The 15,786-nt window shown below is 61.0% G+C and overlaps 1 protein-coding gene across 1 annotated transcript in view; it reads right to left on the bottom strand.

Annotated features, from left to right (window-relative positions):
* SRL (sarcalumenin) overlaps nt 1-12,243 on the bottom strand; it is a 28,549-nt gene extending 16,306 nt beyond the window's left edge. Inside the window, exons 1-2 of the mRNA XM_026065224.1 lie at nt 12,165-12,243; nt 710-2,044 (exon numbers count right to left, since the gene is read on the bottom strand). Coding sequence (XP_025921009.1) covers nt 710-2,044; nt 12,165-12,243 — 1,414 coding nt within the window. The remainder of the gene's footprint in view (nt 1-709; nt 2,045-12,164) is intronic.
* Between the last annotated feature and the right edge of the window lie 3,543 nt (nt 12,244-15,786).

The following is a 15,786-nucleotide window of genomic DNA, read 5'->3' on the forward strand; positions in this document are numbered from 1 at the left end:
TCATTGAGCTGGGATGTTACAGAAGGAAGCAAAAAAGAATCAGCCAGGCCCAAAGGCTGCTGCCTGTCCCACAGGCCAAATTCCACAGGCGTTTCTAGTAAAACCCAGGGGCTCGTTCTTCCTTAGCTAGCCTGCCTTTCCATGACGGGACGCAACCTGTCCGTGGCCAGAACAGCGGTCTGAATTAGCTCTTCAGCACCTTCCTTGTGAAGGCAACGGCTGAGGGCCTGTGGGCAATGGGCGAGAAGCTCACCAGCCCAGGCAGCATCCTGCCCGCGTGCCCAGAGCACCGGGGGTTTGGTCTGGAAGAGCCTGAGGGAAGAGGCTACAGGTCCTTTAACAGGTCTGTAGATGCTGCAAGGGGCCTGGGGGAAGGGGAGACATTCTCATCCGTGTCCACAGGAGATGGGAAGAGAAATGATGGGCTTAAGCGCAGCGAGGGAAGTGTTGGCCAGCCTTGGTATCGCTGCAAATAGCACCTGCGTTGCAGGCCCACGTGGGCTCCCGCCTGCGCYGTCGAGCCCGCGGGGCGGCTGGCCCAGCCGTGCAGCAGTTAGGGGCAGGCGCAGGAAGCACAAGCGTTAGGAGAGGGCCATGCACTAGGTGCAGTTTAATGGGCCAAGCTCAGCTCCGCCGGGTTGATAGTAGGTCACTCTGGCCGCCCTCTGCTCGCTACGCTACAGGCACACCGACAACAAAAGCGTCCAACCTATCTGGCCACGCTGGGGCTCGGCGGCAGCAGGAGGGGTGCCATGGCCAGGCAGGCTCTCCGTTCCCCCCAGCGACGGCTCGTCTGCAGGTGGGTTTTCTACCGCGGGCGGATTTTCTACTGTGGGCGGGTTTTCTCTTGCAGGTGGGTTTTCTCTTGCAGGTGGGTTTTCTCTTGCAGGCGGGTCTTCTCCKGCAGGCGGGTCTTCTCCTGCAGGCGGGTCTTCTCCTGCAGGCGGGTTTTCCATTGCAGGTGGGTTTTCCATTGCAGGTGGGTTTTCCACTGCTTTCAGGCTGTTGCTACCAGCGTCCGGCTCCCTGTCTCCGCAGGGTGGGCGGTGGCAGCCGGCAGAGCCAGCTGTGGCTTCTCCCTCGCTGGCGGCTGTGGCTTCACCGTGGCCGTTCTCCTCCGAAGCACTGGCCGCTTCCTTGTCGCTTCCTTCAGCTCCTTCCTCGGGCCCCGCTGCGCCAGCACCCTCCTCCTCGGACTCCCCCTCTTCCTCGGACTCTCTGTCTCCATCTTCCTCTGACTCTCCTTGTTCATCTCCATCYTCCTCKGACTCTCCTTGTTCATCTCCCTCTTCCTCGGACTCTCCCTGCTCCTCGTCATCTTCCTCGGAGCTCTCCTTGTCCCCTTCTTCTCCCTGCTCGGGAGTGGATGCTGCTCCGGGCTCCTCCATTTCCTTTTCCTCAGGCTGCTCCTCAGAGGCCCCTTCCTCGGGGCTGGCGCCCGCTTCGGGCTCCTCGGCCCCAGCCGCAGGCCTGCTCCCCTCCTCGGCGCTGAAGCCATCTTGGCGCCGCTGCAGGCTGGGGCGGCGGTTGCCATGGTGATGCGCGCTGGCGGCCTCCCCCGGCGGCGGCCCTGCTCCCTCCGGGGCCTGGGGGTCTGGCGTGGGTGGCTGCCCCTCTGCGGGGGCCGCGGCCGAGCCCCGCGCCTCATCCGCGGCCGCCTCCTCCGGCCGGCTGTCCCCCGGCCCCGCAGCCTCGCTCAGGCCGCCGGCCGGCTCTTCCTCCCCCTCGCCGCCCTCCTCCTCACCGCCGGTGGCCGGGGCGGAGGCGTTGATGATGCCGGCGTCTCTGTCCTCCTCGGGGCTGCTGTTGTCCGAGCCGGAGCGTGGGGCGTTCACATCGGCGGCTGCCTGGGCGCCGCGCGGCTGCCCTGGGGCCGCCGCCTCGCTGCCGGCCACGTATGGGAGCAGCACGGTCTTCTCCGGGGCAGCGGAGTCRGTGCGGAGGACCCCGTCCTTCTCCTCCAGGCTTGGCTCTCCGGCCGCCAAGTGGCTTTCGACAAGGCGGCTGACATCGTCCGTGCCGCGGGGGGTGGAAGCGTGGGGCTCTAAACGATGAGAACAGGGTCAGTCAGTTTTACCTGCGCGCCGCTCCTGCTCCCGCGGGCCGGCGCGTGCCAGCCCGGGCGGCGGAGGGGCCACGGCGCCCACGCCTCACCGGGGACGTGGGGCCAGCCCTCCACGGCRCCAGGGAGAGCCGGGGGGCGGGTTGCAAAGAGAGATTTCGAGGCCGTTACCAAGAGATTTAAACTCTAGCCCTGCTGGCTCACAAACCATCTTTGATGGCCGCTTGCTTCTCAGGCTCCTAGCAAGAAGCTGGCCGCAAGCAGCTGTTTGGGGGAGGGAAGAGCTTAGGCTAGACGGGCAGTGTTTAGGAAATCGGCCCCAGAAAGTCGGGCCCCCGATCGCTTCCTTTGGGTCATGCAGTTTGCTAGAGCACTGGCTCGCCCACGCTTGCCAAAGAAGCATCGAGAGCACGTTGAAGCGCCGTAACGTTTCAGGGAAGCCGGCGAAGCGGCCCTGGAAAAATATCCCAGCTGGAGAGAAAGGAAAAAAAAAAAAGACGAGCATAGCTCAGAGCACCGGGTGCAAGAGGCCTCGGGCACTTGGCAGGTGAAAACGGTCCTTCCCCAGCCCTTCCTTGGGAGAGTTCGAACCTTAGTCACTGCGGGCTGGCCGGGACGGGCCTGCAGACAGGCGGCAAAGGAGAGGGAAGGGGCGACAGGCCGCYGCATCCGCCCGCCCGGCCGCGGGCCGCGTGGGGAGCTCGCTCCGAGGTGCCGGGCCCTCCCTTTCCCAGCGCCGGGAGCCTGCAGGAAGGGCCTGGCCGGGCCACCTCGCACCCGGCCTGACCCCAGAGGCAGCGCGAGAAGAGCTATTTATTGTGCCTTTCCCTTCATTAGGAAAACATTTGCCACTCTGTGTAACTGGCTGGAACACAATGAATTTGTTCTGCAGTCCGGGAGAAGTCATCTGTATTTTCCATAGGGCCTCTGACTGTAATTTAACATTAGTCAACAGATGCCAAAAATAAAATATCACCAGCTATACTGTCTCCGTTACAAACAGTTGCTGCTAGTCTAAATAATCCCCTGAAAAGTCTAATGCCTACATACCAGGGAAGCGTTTCAGAGGAAAATAATTCCTTTGTACTCCAGCTGGCAAGCAGATGCCAACCAGAAAAAAATGCCATCTCCACCCCGGCTGCGGGGAGGAGACCCGGCAGCACTGCGCGGCTCRCGGGCATGGCAAACGGGGTGCGACGGCTCCCGGCAGCCACACACCCCTGGGCTGTGCCGGGGGGAGCGGCAGGGCCGGCCCAGCCACCGGCCCCCCCGCAGCACCGCTTCGGCATTTTTCTTGAACCGCCCTCAAAAGCTTGTGCTGCCCGGCGGCCGAGCCGGGCCAAACGCTCAGACCTCGCCGGCACCCGAGCGTGGGGAGGGCGAGGTGCCCTCCTCCAGTCCTGCTCAGCCCTGGGACCCTGGCCTTGTCCCAGGCACGTCGCGGCCCCTCTGCGGGGGACAGGAGTTTCTTCAAAACTCTGCAAGCGGGCCCTCTGCTTTGCGGCTGGGGCTTGGCATCCCTGTGGCCTCCACTGTGCGTTTAATCCCTGCAGCTGGCACTCGGGTGCTGCACGAGCAGAGCAAAGCTCTGGAGAAGAAAATGACCTGATTTTCGAGCATTTCTGCACACACTCCCCAGACACAGGCCCCAAGTTATGCCGTGGGATTAAGAGAAGCAGGGTGCAGGGCCCTGGGGYGTTCCAGCAGCTTGCGGCTTGCCGTGGGGAGCCGGGCGGCAGAGGGGCAGGTCGGGCACCCCGGCGTGACGGGGCAGGGGAACAGGGCGCGAGAAGCCGGATGAGAGAGGAAGGGCCGGACACGGGTGGGAGGCCGGGGGCACCGGGATGAGTGAGCGAGGGAGGAGCCGCGCCAGGGAGGACGACGCAGGGAGCTCCCAGCCCCACGTCACCCGCTGCCAGCCGGAGGCATTAGCTGGCCCCGGCCAGCTGCCGTGCCTCTGCGGAGCGGGGCGCCGAGCCGGCGGCGGCGTTTCTGGCCGTGCTGCGCCAGGGCTGATGTGCTGTTCGCCCRGAGTCACGCGCCGCCCCGGGGCTGGCGCCGGGGGGACAAGGCATGCCAGCAGGGGCAGCTGCGAGGGACCAGGTCTGTCCCGGAGTGCCAGGGTTTCTAGGCTTTCTTGCGTGCAGCCTAGCACAGCGGCTCGGAGCTGCTGGTGTCCCCGCGGCCCAGCACCCTGCCGAAACCGGACGCGCCAGTCACCCTCGCGCTGCCCTTGCCGACCTCCTGGCACACAGCTCGCAGGTGCCTCCGGGCTCCAAATTCAGCTCGTGCTGGCCAAGCCGGGTGGAGACAGGTCCCCCCCAGCTCCCGCCCACACAGAGAGCTGCCCGGAGCGCAGCGCCCGCTCCCTCAGCTTGCCCTCCTGAGCCCGGCCACCTCGGCAGAGCTGGGGGCAGCCGTCACCCCCTCGCGAGGCGCMCAGCCTGCCGGGAGCTGCTTGAAGGCGAACGCGTGGCTTCTGGCCTGCAAAGCCCAGGTGGCCAGGTCCAGCCTGTGCGAGGCATGCCTCTATCCCCCTGGGGTAGAGGGACGGGGGAYGGGGACAGGGATAGTCTCAGCTTGGCCCCAAAATAGCCAGTGACCTGGAGGGCATGGAGGGAAGCGGAGAGGAGGAGACACCACTCGTCCCAAAGTGGGGCCAGTGCCGCAGGGCTTTTCCAAGGAATCTGGGGCCTCTGTGTCACCTCTAACCGAAGGCAGGGCRGGCAGAGGTGGCCCCTCAGTAGCAACCCACCGCAGCTGGGTGCGATGCCAGACCCAGCACCCAGCCGTAAGCCAGCACYTGCTGGAGAAGAGAAATATTCCCGGAGTGCTCAAACTGGGATATTCCTGATGGTCTTTCAGTCACGGGCTTCATTTCYGGTGACCTTCAAGGTGTTATATAAAGTTGCCCTCCCCTTTCCACCTCCTTCGCCCTCCTTTTTCCCCTACATGGTCTCCAAATACACCACAAGGCAAATTGTGCTGATCTGCAGATGGCCGGCTGCTGAGTGCTGCGCTGCGAAATGGGCCGAAGGTTACGGGCTTAACACCCTCCGCACGTCCTCCGGAGGCTAAAAATACGGCCACCAACTGTATGGTGGGAACAGAAGGAGCCGCTCGGCCGAGCACGGGAAGCAAAGCACCAGCCCCCTCGGCCGCTGGCGCCCGTTCGCTCGGCCCCAGCCGCTCGGCCCTGGTAGCAGCCTGCCAGCCRAGGGTGACGTCCACACTGGGGGCCTGTCCCGTGGGACCTCGCGGGCCCCGGAGGGGAGCAGGGACAGCCTCCAGCAGGCTCCCCGTGCAAGCCCGTTGTAAAACGACACGGGGGCTCCCCACGTTCGTGCCCTGCAATGTGCCAGGCAGCCAAGCGGCGTCAAGGCAGAGACCTTGCCCCGCTCACCTTTGGGGCCTGGCCTCTGAGAGGGATCCCGGGCGCCAGGCTCGGGCCGCCCCTGCCCRCGTCGCCCTGTGACGTGAGTCTCACGCCTCTTTGCCCGAGGCTGGAGTGCTGCCCTGCCCTCCCAGCTGCCCGGGGGATGTCACCAGCCTTTCCAAAGCTGAAACAGCAACTTGGGGAACAACGTGTTATAAGGATCAAAGTCTCACGGCAGGGCTCTGTGTGCGATGGGATGTTAGTGCAGAAAAAACCTGCAGAAAGGATAGGGATGGCTCCTAGAGGCAAAGGGGAGGCTGGCTGTTCTTGTCCACCAGCTCAGATACCAGCAGGGACCATGGCTCAGGTCTCTTGCTCACCACAAGTCTCGGTGGTCAGAGCCTGGCCTGCAACTGAGCATCTTTGGACCTGCAATTGCTGGGAAATTATTACCGTGTAGCTTAGGGCTTGGAGAAGGTGATGTTATACAAGGGGGGATGAGGCTATCCCAACTTCACTGACTCTAAGGAGTCATCAGCTCCAAGCCTTCGATAAGTCACCCAGGCCCAAACAGCCGGAGCGACAGGGAATCCTGCAGCTCTGGCAGGATGCTCAGGACCAGGGCCACCCTGTGGCTTTGCTGGAAGGGGGCTGTGCAGTGCCAGGGCTGCCGAAAACAAGCAGGGTCTTGCCACAGCACCCCACCAGCCCGCAAGGAGAAAGGCTGTAAAGCTGGAATGTGATTTCCAGCTAAAACACAACCCTGAGGAGCAGCCGTTGCCTCCTGCCTGCACGCGGCAGCCTCAGCCCTGCTGAATGCTGGTGGGATCGACTCGGTGCCATTCCCCATGTCTCCAACCCACAACCAGCCTTGGAGCCAGCACACTAGCACTGCGCCGTGACCCCTTCCAGCAGCTACCACGCACGTGACCCTTCCCCACCGCGTGCCTGGAACGCTGCCCCCGCTCCATCCTCGCAAAGAGCCATGTTAAACCATGGTGCTGAAAGGAGCCGAAATGAGCCTGAGAGAGGAACTTCCCCCAAGAGCGGCGCCAGGGCAGGGGACAGCCGAGAGGGACAGATGGGCACAGGTGGCCCTGGGAAGGCGTTCTCCCCCTCCCACCGAAATAGGAGCCCCGAGCRTGGGGACAGCAATGCGCCGCACAGCGAGGACGGCCTTTCGCACTCTCCTTTCCCCTGAGTAAATCCCGGGCCCTCGCGGCGTGCAGGGAAAGTATTCCTGTCTGCAGCGGCTGATTTAGAGATGGACATTTTTTGCAGTTTGCTGCCACTGCCCCAGGTTGTGGGAGAATATGGAGAAGCAGGAGCAGGGGAGGCTGCAGAGCCGGGGTTTCGGGAGGATTGGCCGCCACGGGTCCTGGCAGCAAGGCATCCGGGGCCTGGCTCACGCTAGGACTGCAGGGCAATTTGTTGCCAGCTAGTAAAATGGGACCAAAAAGCAGGAGCTGAAGCGACTGCTGATTTCAGCTGGATTTGGCAAATTGCCAGGACAAAGCAAACAGGGGCTACAGAAACCTCAGGGAGAAGGAAACGTTTCCCAAGCGGATCACAAACCCAATCCCGTGGTACCTCCGGGGTGGAAGGCATCACACAGCACCAATCCTGCTGCGATTGCGAATCCCCGTAGCCCCGGCGCTACCTCGAGAGCAGATGCCCTGGGCCTGTGCCATCCCTGCCGGGGTGGTGCTCACCGCCCGCCCCGCTGGGATTCCCACAGGGGAAACTTGGCATTTCCCCGTGCGGCCCCCACACGGGTGCTCAGCGTAAGGGCTCCCTTCCTCTCTCACATTATACCCAACAGGGGGACCCATAAAAGCCAAGATTAGCCCAGGCTTGGTTTCCCTTCTGCTTTGTCAAGGAGTGGGAAACTCAAGCCCTTTCCAGGAACAGGTGCAAGGGATCATTTTATGCAAAAATAACTTCCGCTATGGGAATGCACCATTGCAAATCAATGAGAGCTTGGTAAATCCACCCCAAAATGGCATCCTGACACTTTCTGTTGCACTACTGCAAAGGAGACGCACTGCGGTTATATTACAAACGTGCCTATGAAGTAGCATTCGCCAACGGAGCTGCTGTTTCAGGGCAGGGTCCCGGGGAGCAGCCCCTCGCAGCACCAGCCRTGCCCTTCCCCGCGCGAGCGAGAACGACAGCCACAACAAGACGGCGTCATCTCCAGAGCCTGGGACGAGGGACAAGGGCTTGTCCAGTGCTCAGGCTGAGAGCGAAGCTGAGGGAAGCTGAGTCAAGCCCTCGGTTGTCAGAGGAGTATTTCTTGCTGTCATTATTTTTATTTAGGCTTGGTCAAATAAGTGTTCTAGTCAAATGGGCTTGTTTGACTTAGAGGAACACTTTTCTGCAAAGAAAGAAAGAAGCATGCAAGCATTTTTTTACCATGGCTTTTTTTTTATCAGATCAAAAGGAAGCCCCCGAACCTGTCTTTCCCTTMCTTTTTGAGGAAAAACAAGGCTGAACTAAGCCCAAAGTCTGTGCTTTGTTCTGACAAAGTCCTCTAAAACATCCAGGAAAGTGGCTGGACTTGAAGGAAGCATTTGGCACTTGCCAGGATTTTCCATCGAGGTCACCAACGGGGCTGGCCTCGGCTACAGCCCTGGCCTCTGAGCAGAGCCCCTTTTCCTGCRAATCCCCCCAGTTTCATGGCAATGCCTTCCCCAGCTGCTCCACGGAGAGTGGTCCCTGCCCGCCAGGCTCAGCAGGGTCCCCACAGCCTCTGCTCAGGAGATGTCCCCGGGGTGCCCTGCAACTTGCTCTCCACCAGCTAACGGCCCGTGAAGGAAAGGAGGGGAACGTGCATGAAAGGCCCAAGAAGTGATTAGCTCCAGATCATCTCAGACTGGTCAGTTCATTGCCTGCCTCAGGGCTCAGGCTGGCTGAGGCCCTGACATGAGTTTGCCAGGTCTCTGGTGCTCCAGCCCCAGCCCTGTGAGACTTGTTTCTGCCTCAGCCAAGCATCTGAACTCGACTGCTCTGGACGCTCCGGCCATCGGCTGCTGTGCGGGTGTCCGCCAGGGAAGATATTTTATTGCACGGAGATTACAATGCTCCATGCTGTTGCCAGACAGCAGTCTGGCTGTTGGAAAAAGTCAGTCAGGGAGGATTAGCCTTGTGCGCCTGACCTTTCTGCAACTCGTCGCTGTTCCCAGCCCAGCCCTGCGGCAACGGTGCTCGGGGCGCCTGAAGCTGCGGGGCAGGAGGCAGGGCGAAGCACGTCGGGGACAGGGCTTGCCCCTCACATCGGCATGGCCAGGGTGGCCGGCGCACGTGTGCAAAGTGCCTTTACTCCGAGCAATCCCATTCCCTGCATCATGGGACCAGGGYGACCCGCTGTGTCGGGGGCTATCACAGGCCAAAAGCAACACGCCCTAATCCTCGAGGTCCCGGCTGCACCGAGCGCCTCCCCCCGAGCCATGGGGCAGGTGCTGACCCCGCGGCAGGCAGGCAAGCACGCAGAATGGGAGCTTGCACAGCACAGAGATGGGGAGAGGCACCACCCCTTTGCCAAGCACCCTTTCCCTGGGTGTAAAGTCCCCCGCTGGCTGATACAGAGCAGAGCAAGAATCCCGCAGTGACCTTTCCATGCTGGCGAACGGCCCTGCGGTAATTGCAGCAGGCATTGCGTTTCGGGGCGATACCTGCCCCAGCACATGGCCTTGCACGCCAACGGCTCCATCTGCGTGGAGCTGGGTTCCTGTCTGGCAGAGAGGCAGGAGCAGGCCAGAGCTCGCTGGATCTTCATATGTGGCCCCATACAGCCACTGGTATGAGCCATGACCCAACGGGGAACGTGCCGGTGCTGCGTGTCCCRGGTCGGCTGTTTCATGCCCCTGCAAGCGCTCAGGCCTCCTGGAGAGCTGGTTGTAGTTGAGCTACGCCAAAGAGCTTCCTAGACCCCTGGGGCAGCCTTACAGAAGAGAGATGCCTCCTCAGAGACAAGCACCAGCGAGTGGAGCACAGGATGGCATCTGCTCCCCATCCGCTCCAGTCTTCCCGTGCCTCAGTTTCCCCCTCCAGGCAATCACAGTTGCACCAACAATGCCGGCTCTCCAGGCACCCCGGCAGAGCCTGCTGCGACGGGACAAAGTGGAGGGGCCGGTGCGGCTGCTGAACCCCGCAGAGGCAGCGCCTGGTGTTTTATTACCATGTGTTTAGCATTAGGGCTGCTCGACAGCTCAYGATGGCCAAGGCAGCGCTGCGGGCTCCAGGAGAGGCAGGGAGTGTGTCTCGAGAGCAGATTTGGAGCAGACCAGGCCAGCACCTTCATGGACCAGGAATTGTCCCAAAGTGGGGCTCGGGAAGCCAAGGAGCCCTCTGGACCCRTCCTGGAGGTTTTAATGCTTCCAGGAGCACCAGCAGAAAGTGCACAGTGGACTCGTTTTTCAAAGGAGAAATAAATGAGTGTGAAAGTAGAGGCCAGGCAGCCCAGCTCTGCCTCTCCGTGGATGACAGGGATGGCAGGCCCAGGGAGGAAGATAATCTAATCAATGCAGATTGCAGCGAGGATATAGGAAACAGATTTTTCAGACTAACTTGACCTCATTTTTTGGAGGAGATTACAAGTTTAGCTGAAAAAAAAAAAAGACTGTTGATGTCTATAAATAGTCTGATAGAACTGCATGATATTTTGATTAAGAAAGCAGGGTAAAGAAATCTCACCAGGATTCACTAAAGGGATTAAAACCAGGCTCAGAGCTTTCTAAATATAGAGATAAAATGGGGAATCATCTTTGTGGGGTGTTTTTTTGGCTGCGCTCCCACAGGCTGCCTACCCTAACATTTCTATCAAAGACTTGGAAGAAAACTCAAACTCATGACCAATGGCTTGCAGATGACACCAAGATCAGGGAAATGGAAAATAAAAAAGAGAACAACTCCCTGGCAGGGAGAGATCTGGATCTGCAAGKGAGCAGACAGCAAGAAAACAACATGCATTTTGGTACAGCCAGATGTCACACTGTACGTCGAGGAACCAAGACTTTCTGGGCTTGAGAAACAAGGAGTCTTTCCTGGCAGACAGTGACTCCAGAGGAGACGGGAGAGCAGAAGGAAGGCTCCGGGAACGTGATCTTCAGGGGTGGTGTAAGGGTCAGTGAGGCTGCYGCTGTGCAGGGAGGCATAGCTGGAACACTAGGCAGCAAGCATGATGGTGCAGACTCATGGGGCTCAGCCACGGTGCTAGGGTCCATGGCCTGCAGCGCCTATTGTGGTGTCTGAAAAACTGGAGAGGGTTCAGGGCAGAGATGGAAAAGTGGCTGGGAAATGCTGTGCCATGGGTGATGGGGCTGAAGGATCCTCGAGGCATCCCCTTCAAAGCCAAAGGATTGACTCCTGAGAGGTTATGATGAACCTGTCCTCAGAGGCCTCCAGCGATGGGAGACTTCACCAGCCCACTCCAGAGCTTTCCCAGCTTGCCCCAAGGGACATCTTCCCTAGGCTCAACTTGAGTTTTCCTGGGTGGAATCACAGCCCTGGGCTCCCTGTCCTGCCCAGGGGGCACAGCCCGGTGTGAGAAATTCTGGGAGCTCTGCTGGGACCCTGGGGAGGAGAGGCTGGAGAGTCGAGTGCTTGCCAGGCCAGCAGCAACGCATGACGGGTGCTAGCCCTGGGGCTGCATTTGCCCTGTCCCCTGGGGAGCCTGCTGTGCTCCCAGAAGCATTGCCAGTGCTGGAAGAGCCTGCCGATGGCAATCGGGATGGGGCGCTGGCCAAAAGACATGCACAATCCAACAACTTCTCCAGCAGTGCTGGGGTAGGGTCCTGCCACCTCCTTGCAGTGATTCCTGGTCACCCAGGCAGGACAGGGAGAGCCCGCAGGACTCATCAGCCCAGGTTTTAATGCCTGATGATCCTTTCTCCCACAAGATCCTTAAATACTGGAGGATGTCTAGGCAGAGACATTGCCCAGCAGAAGGTCCTGATGTGATTACCAGCAGTACCCAGCCCCAGCACTCTTGCCCATAACCACCACAAACAGTACAGGGGATCCAAATTCAGCTGTTGAGCAGGGATGGGATTGTGTGGCTCCTGTCCCTGTGCAGATGTTGCTCCATCTGCCTATCTGCGGTGTCCTACCCAGGCATCAGCATGCTGTTGCCAAGTAGGCAACACTCCCCAAGGCTGCRGGCAGCCCCCGAGGCTCCTTCTGCCCAGTCAGGGACATGGTGGCTCCTCCACAGACACAACCTGCTGTGGGCCTGACTTGTGGCCTCTAAGCAGAGGTATGGCCCTGGGGCACATCACACCCTGCACATCCAAGGTTGGGGATCCAATCCCCACACTTGTTTTGGGGGCCTGGGTTGTCCCTCCCTGCTGTATCCCAGGGCCTGTGATGYCTCCCCTGGCATCACTCACTGAGGAGAGCTCAAGAGAGTTAGGGATAGATGGAGCAAGGTGACCACAGCCATAATAAGGCCATGTTCCTCTCTTTGGAGACCCACACCAAGTCCTTATGTCAGGCACACGGCACCCACAGCCCTCAACAACAGGTATTTCACTGCCCCGCAACAGAAGACACCTCTTCAGCTCTACCACCTCCCAGCCTCTTTCCCGGGGCAGACTCCAAAAAACACCAGTCTTGTAATTTTCCCAAAATTGTCATGCCTTCCCCCATCACATACACACATAACCCTCTCCCCTGAGTTTCAGCCCCCAAAACACTGCTCACTGTCCCCTGGGACCCCTCTCCTACCGTCCACCCCTGCTAAGCCTCCTGGCCGGGTGGCAGGATGGCAGGACGGCATCCCTTTATCCATAGCTGGTGTGCACATGTAGGCCCAGAGCGAGCTGGGAGGCCTGGCACAGTTGAGCCACGCGCCCGGCTGGCTCTGCAGACTTTCTGGGCTTGTTGGCACCAGAGCCCTTCTCACGGTGCCAACACCTGGGCCTGGCTCGGAGACTTCCCCAGCCCAGCAGCCTGGCCCCTCCGCCAGCCTCCGCTGGTGCACGAGCTCGTAGGCTTCCTGGGAGCAGTGTGGGGGCTATCACTTACAAGGGAAATGTCCCCGTGGACTTAAAATAGCCCCGTGGAGCGCTGCCAAGCCACCAGGCCTGGGAGCTAGGACTGTTGCCATTTATGCAGGGCCTGAAGAATGGGCAATTCTACGAGTGATTCGGTCACCTCTGGACGGAGATTTCTGCACCCTGGGGAGCCCATGCTCCTCATCGCAGGTAGCTGGCATCGGTGCAGAGTGAGCAGTGCCATCTCTGCTGGGTGCCCTGGGACTGGCATTGCTCACCACCAACGTAGAGGGAGCAGGTGGGCTGGCGAACAGGGACACAGGGACAGGGAGACACAGGCAGAGTGCAGCCTGTGGACTATTTCCCCAAACACTGCCCTCCGCAAGGCTCAGCCTGCCTCTTCCCCAGCACTGCCTGACTCCTTCGCATGGTGCCACGGGGGGGGGACCATTGGTCCCACTGCACTGGTGGGACATTTCCCGGCCAGCCCAGCATCAGCTACACACAGGGCCAAGAAGGCTCCCAGAAATGCTGGGGCTGATAGGAAAGGGTGTCACAAGGCAGCCAGCATGCCTGACATCTGGCCTTGCTTTGCTCAGCCAACAACATGGGAGAGAGCTGGGGCACCCAGGGGGGTGGCATTTCCACCAGGTGAGGTACCAGTCATGTAGCCAGCCCTAGCAACCAAATCTGCTGAGGGTTGTGGCACCCTGACTCTGTGCCTCACTGCAACCACCAAGGCCATTGATGGGTGTATAGGAACCGGGCAGCCAACTGCCCTCAGCAAGGCCCAAAGGGCAGTGGTGCCCAGAGGTTGTGCTGATGCTGAAAGTGAAAGCTGGGTCTGGGTGGGATTTCATGAGGACACAGAAGCCSTGCACCTCTGGAAAAACTCTGCATCCTGGGGGGCATTTGCCTGGGATAGTCAAGGATGGGGGGAGGCCAGGACTGGCAAATCTGAAGCCCACCCATSGGTGCAGTGTCCTGGGCCCTGAGTCCATCCTGAGGTGACACATCCCAGGTGGTAGAGCCCAACCCAAGATGACGTCTTGAGTAATGGAGCCCAACCTGAGAYGACACATCTCAGGTGGTGGAAGCCACTCTGAGGTGACATGTCCTGGGTGACAGAGCCACCCAGGYTGAGGCAGGGCAAAGAGTCCCAGGGGCCATGGATGATGGCCCATGCTAGTTCTTGCTAGGAGAGGTCTGTGYCAGGCTGGTAATGCCCTCTGCATTTACTGCCCAGGAAAGTGGGCACCCAGGACTTTCCTGAACTCTAGGCTGCCCATGCCCCAGTTTGGAAGTGGATGGAGCCATGCGGAGCGGTGCAGCCCCCCTACTGCAATTCACCCAGGTCTCTGTGGGAGACATCTCCCTGGGGTGAAGCTGCCAAGTGCAGCAGCTAGGAGCTGCCTCCCGCCAGCTTCTCCGCAGCCTGTTCGTGGTGGCCAGCGCTGCCCTTGGTCCCGGCCCAGCAAAGGGGCACGGTGAGGGGTAAGATGAGTGCCTCTGCCCGGTGGCACAGAGGAGAAGCTGAGCACTTTGGGGAATGGGAGCCTTCGCTTGAGACGGGATGTGTCCTGTCCCCCTACAAACCTGGCGTGCGCCCCAGCAGGGATGGAGCAGCAGCGAGCGCCTGCCCAGAGGGATCGCCCCGGCAGCTGCTGCTCGGGTGCTGTGGCCCCGTCTTGTGGCAGACGGGTGTCCTGGGTCTCACCTGTACTCTGCCATGGGTGCTGACCTTGGGCAGGCCCATGCTGGGGCTCCCCAGTGCTGCCTGCACTGCTGGGCAGATGCCAGCAGCTCCGTGAGCCCTGGCCACGTGGGCCATCAGCCCTCTTGGCAGGGACTGAACGAGCACGGGTGCAGGGCCCTTCCCACCGCACAGGCTGGGGGAGCGGTGGCAGGGTCCCAGCAGCCCCGGACATCACCAAACCCTCCAGGTGCTGCAGCCCTGGCCCTAGGAGCCCGAGGGCTCCCCTGTCCTAATGCTCCTGTGACCAAAGGATCTCCAAAAGCTGGGTGATTTGGTCTCCCTCCCACGCCAGCCTCCTCTCCGTGTCCAGCCCAGTCTCTGCCAGTGGTGTCCACCACCAGAGCCATGGGGCAGCCAGATCGCCTGGGTCCCCGGAGAGCAATGGGAGACAGCAGAGGGGAAGCTGGCTTGGCCCAGGGTCCTGGGTGGTCCCAACYTTCATCCAGGGCCAAGGGGAGCCCCGAGAACCCGGGAAGCACCTGGACTGGGACATCACCAGTCAGGGAATGGGGTGATCTGGCCACAAGTGCCCCTGCCCCGCAGTCCCCCTGAAGCTAGGGAAGGGGAAAGAAAGCACCCCCCCCCCCGGTGCAGCCCCCTCCTTCCCGCCTGGACAGGCTGGAGCCAGGCGGGGAGGTGCAGCTGGTGCCTGCGCCGCAGGGAGTCGGGGCTGGCGGGAGGGGACGGGAGAGCAGCAGCTCGTCGCGCAGCGCAGCGCAGCRAGCCAGCCCGTGCGCTCAGAGCCCAGCGCGACGGCCGGGCCAGGGCCGAGCAGGCTTCACAGGCAACTGCAGCAGCGCTGTCATTTCAGCTCGGTAACCCTACGCTCTCGTGCTCGCCCGCTGCAAAAAACCTGAGCAGCTTTAGCCCAGAGGTCCCCCTCTTCGCGCCACGGACGAGGCCGAGAGCAGTAACTCAATCATTTCCCCGCACGCCGGAGGAGCCACCCCAAATCTTCCCCTCGCCACCGCTGCCGGCACGACTGCAGCCTGCCAAGAGGGAGCTGCGACCCGAACTCCCCGGCAGACTCCGCTTTCCCTGCCGCGTCCCCCTGCCCCTTCTGGAAAGGGGATYGCATTTTAAATGGGAAAATAATCCCTGAAAAGTCTTGAAATAGCAGCAGCATTTCATGTTACCAGAAAAGCCAGGTATGGGGAAATGGGAACCACCCTGAAAGAGTTCAATTTTGCTAAAAATAAGCTGATCAGTGGAAAAACGCCAGAGCCACCGCTTGCAAACCGAAGGAGAGCTCGTCTGCGAGCACAGCTTCGCGCCAAAGGGAAAGCGAGCCTCAGTCGCAAGCGCTGCCAGCTCCCTCCGGAGCAAAACCACGTGCTGGAGACATGCCCCGCTCACACCTCGCTCGAGACGACCAAGGCGAACCAAGGAAAGCCCTGCGAACAAGGAGAAGGCTCTGGCCACCGCTCCCAGATGGCTCCGCAGCCGCCGACCCGGTGGTGGCACCGGCCACCGGAGAGGAGCTCCTCGTCCCTCCCGTCCCCGCGCCCAGCTCGGCGGAGGGACGGCACGGGGAGCCGGCATCCCGCCGGGCACCGAGCCTGCGAGGCGCCCCAAGTCGGCCGCCCCCGAGCCCCTT

This window comes from Apteryx rowi, unplaced genomic scaffold (genome assembly GCF_003343035.1).
Source record: "Apteryx rowi isolate R43461 unplaced genomic scaffold, aptRow1 scaffold_225, whole genome shotgun sequence".
Lineage (NCBI taxonomy): Eukaryota > Metazoa > Chordata > Aves > Apterygiformes > Apterygidae > Apteryx > Apteryx rowi.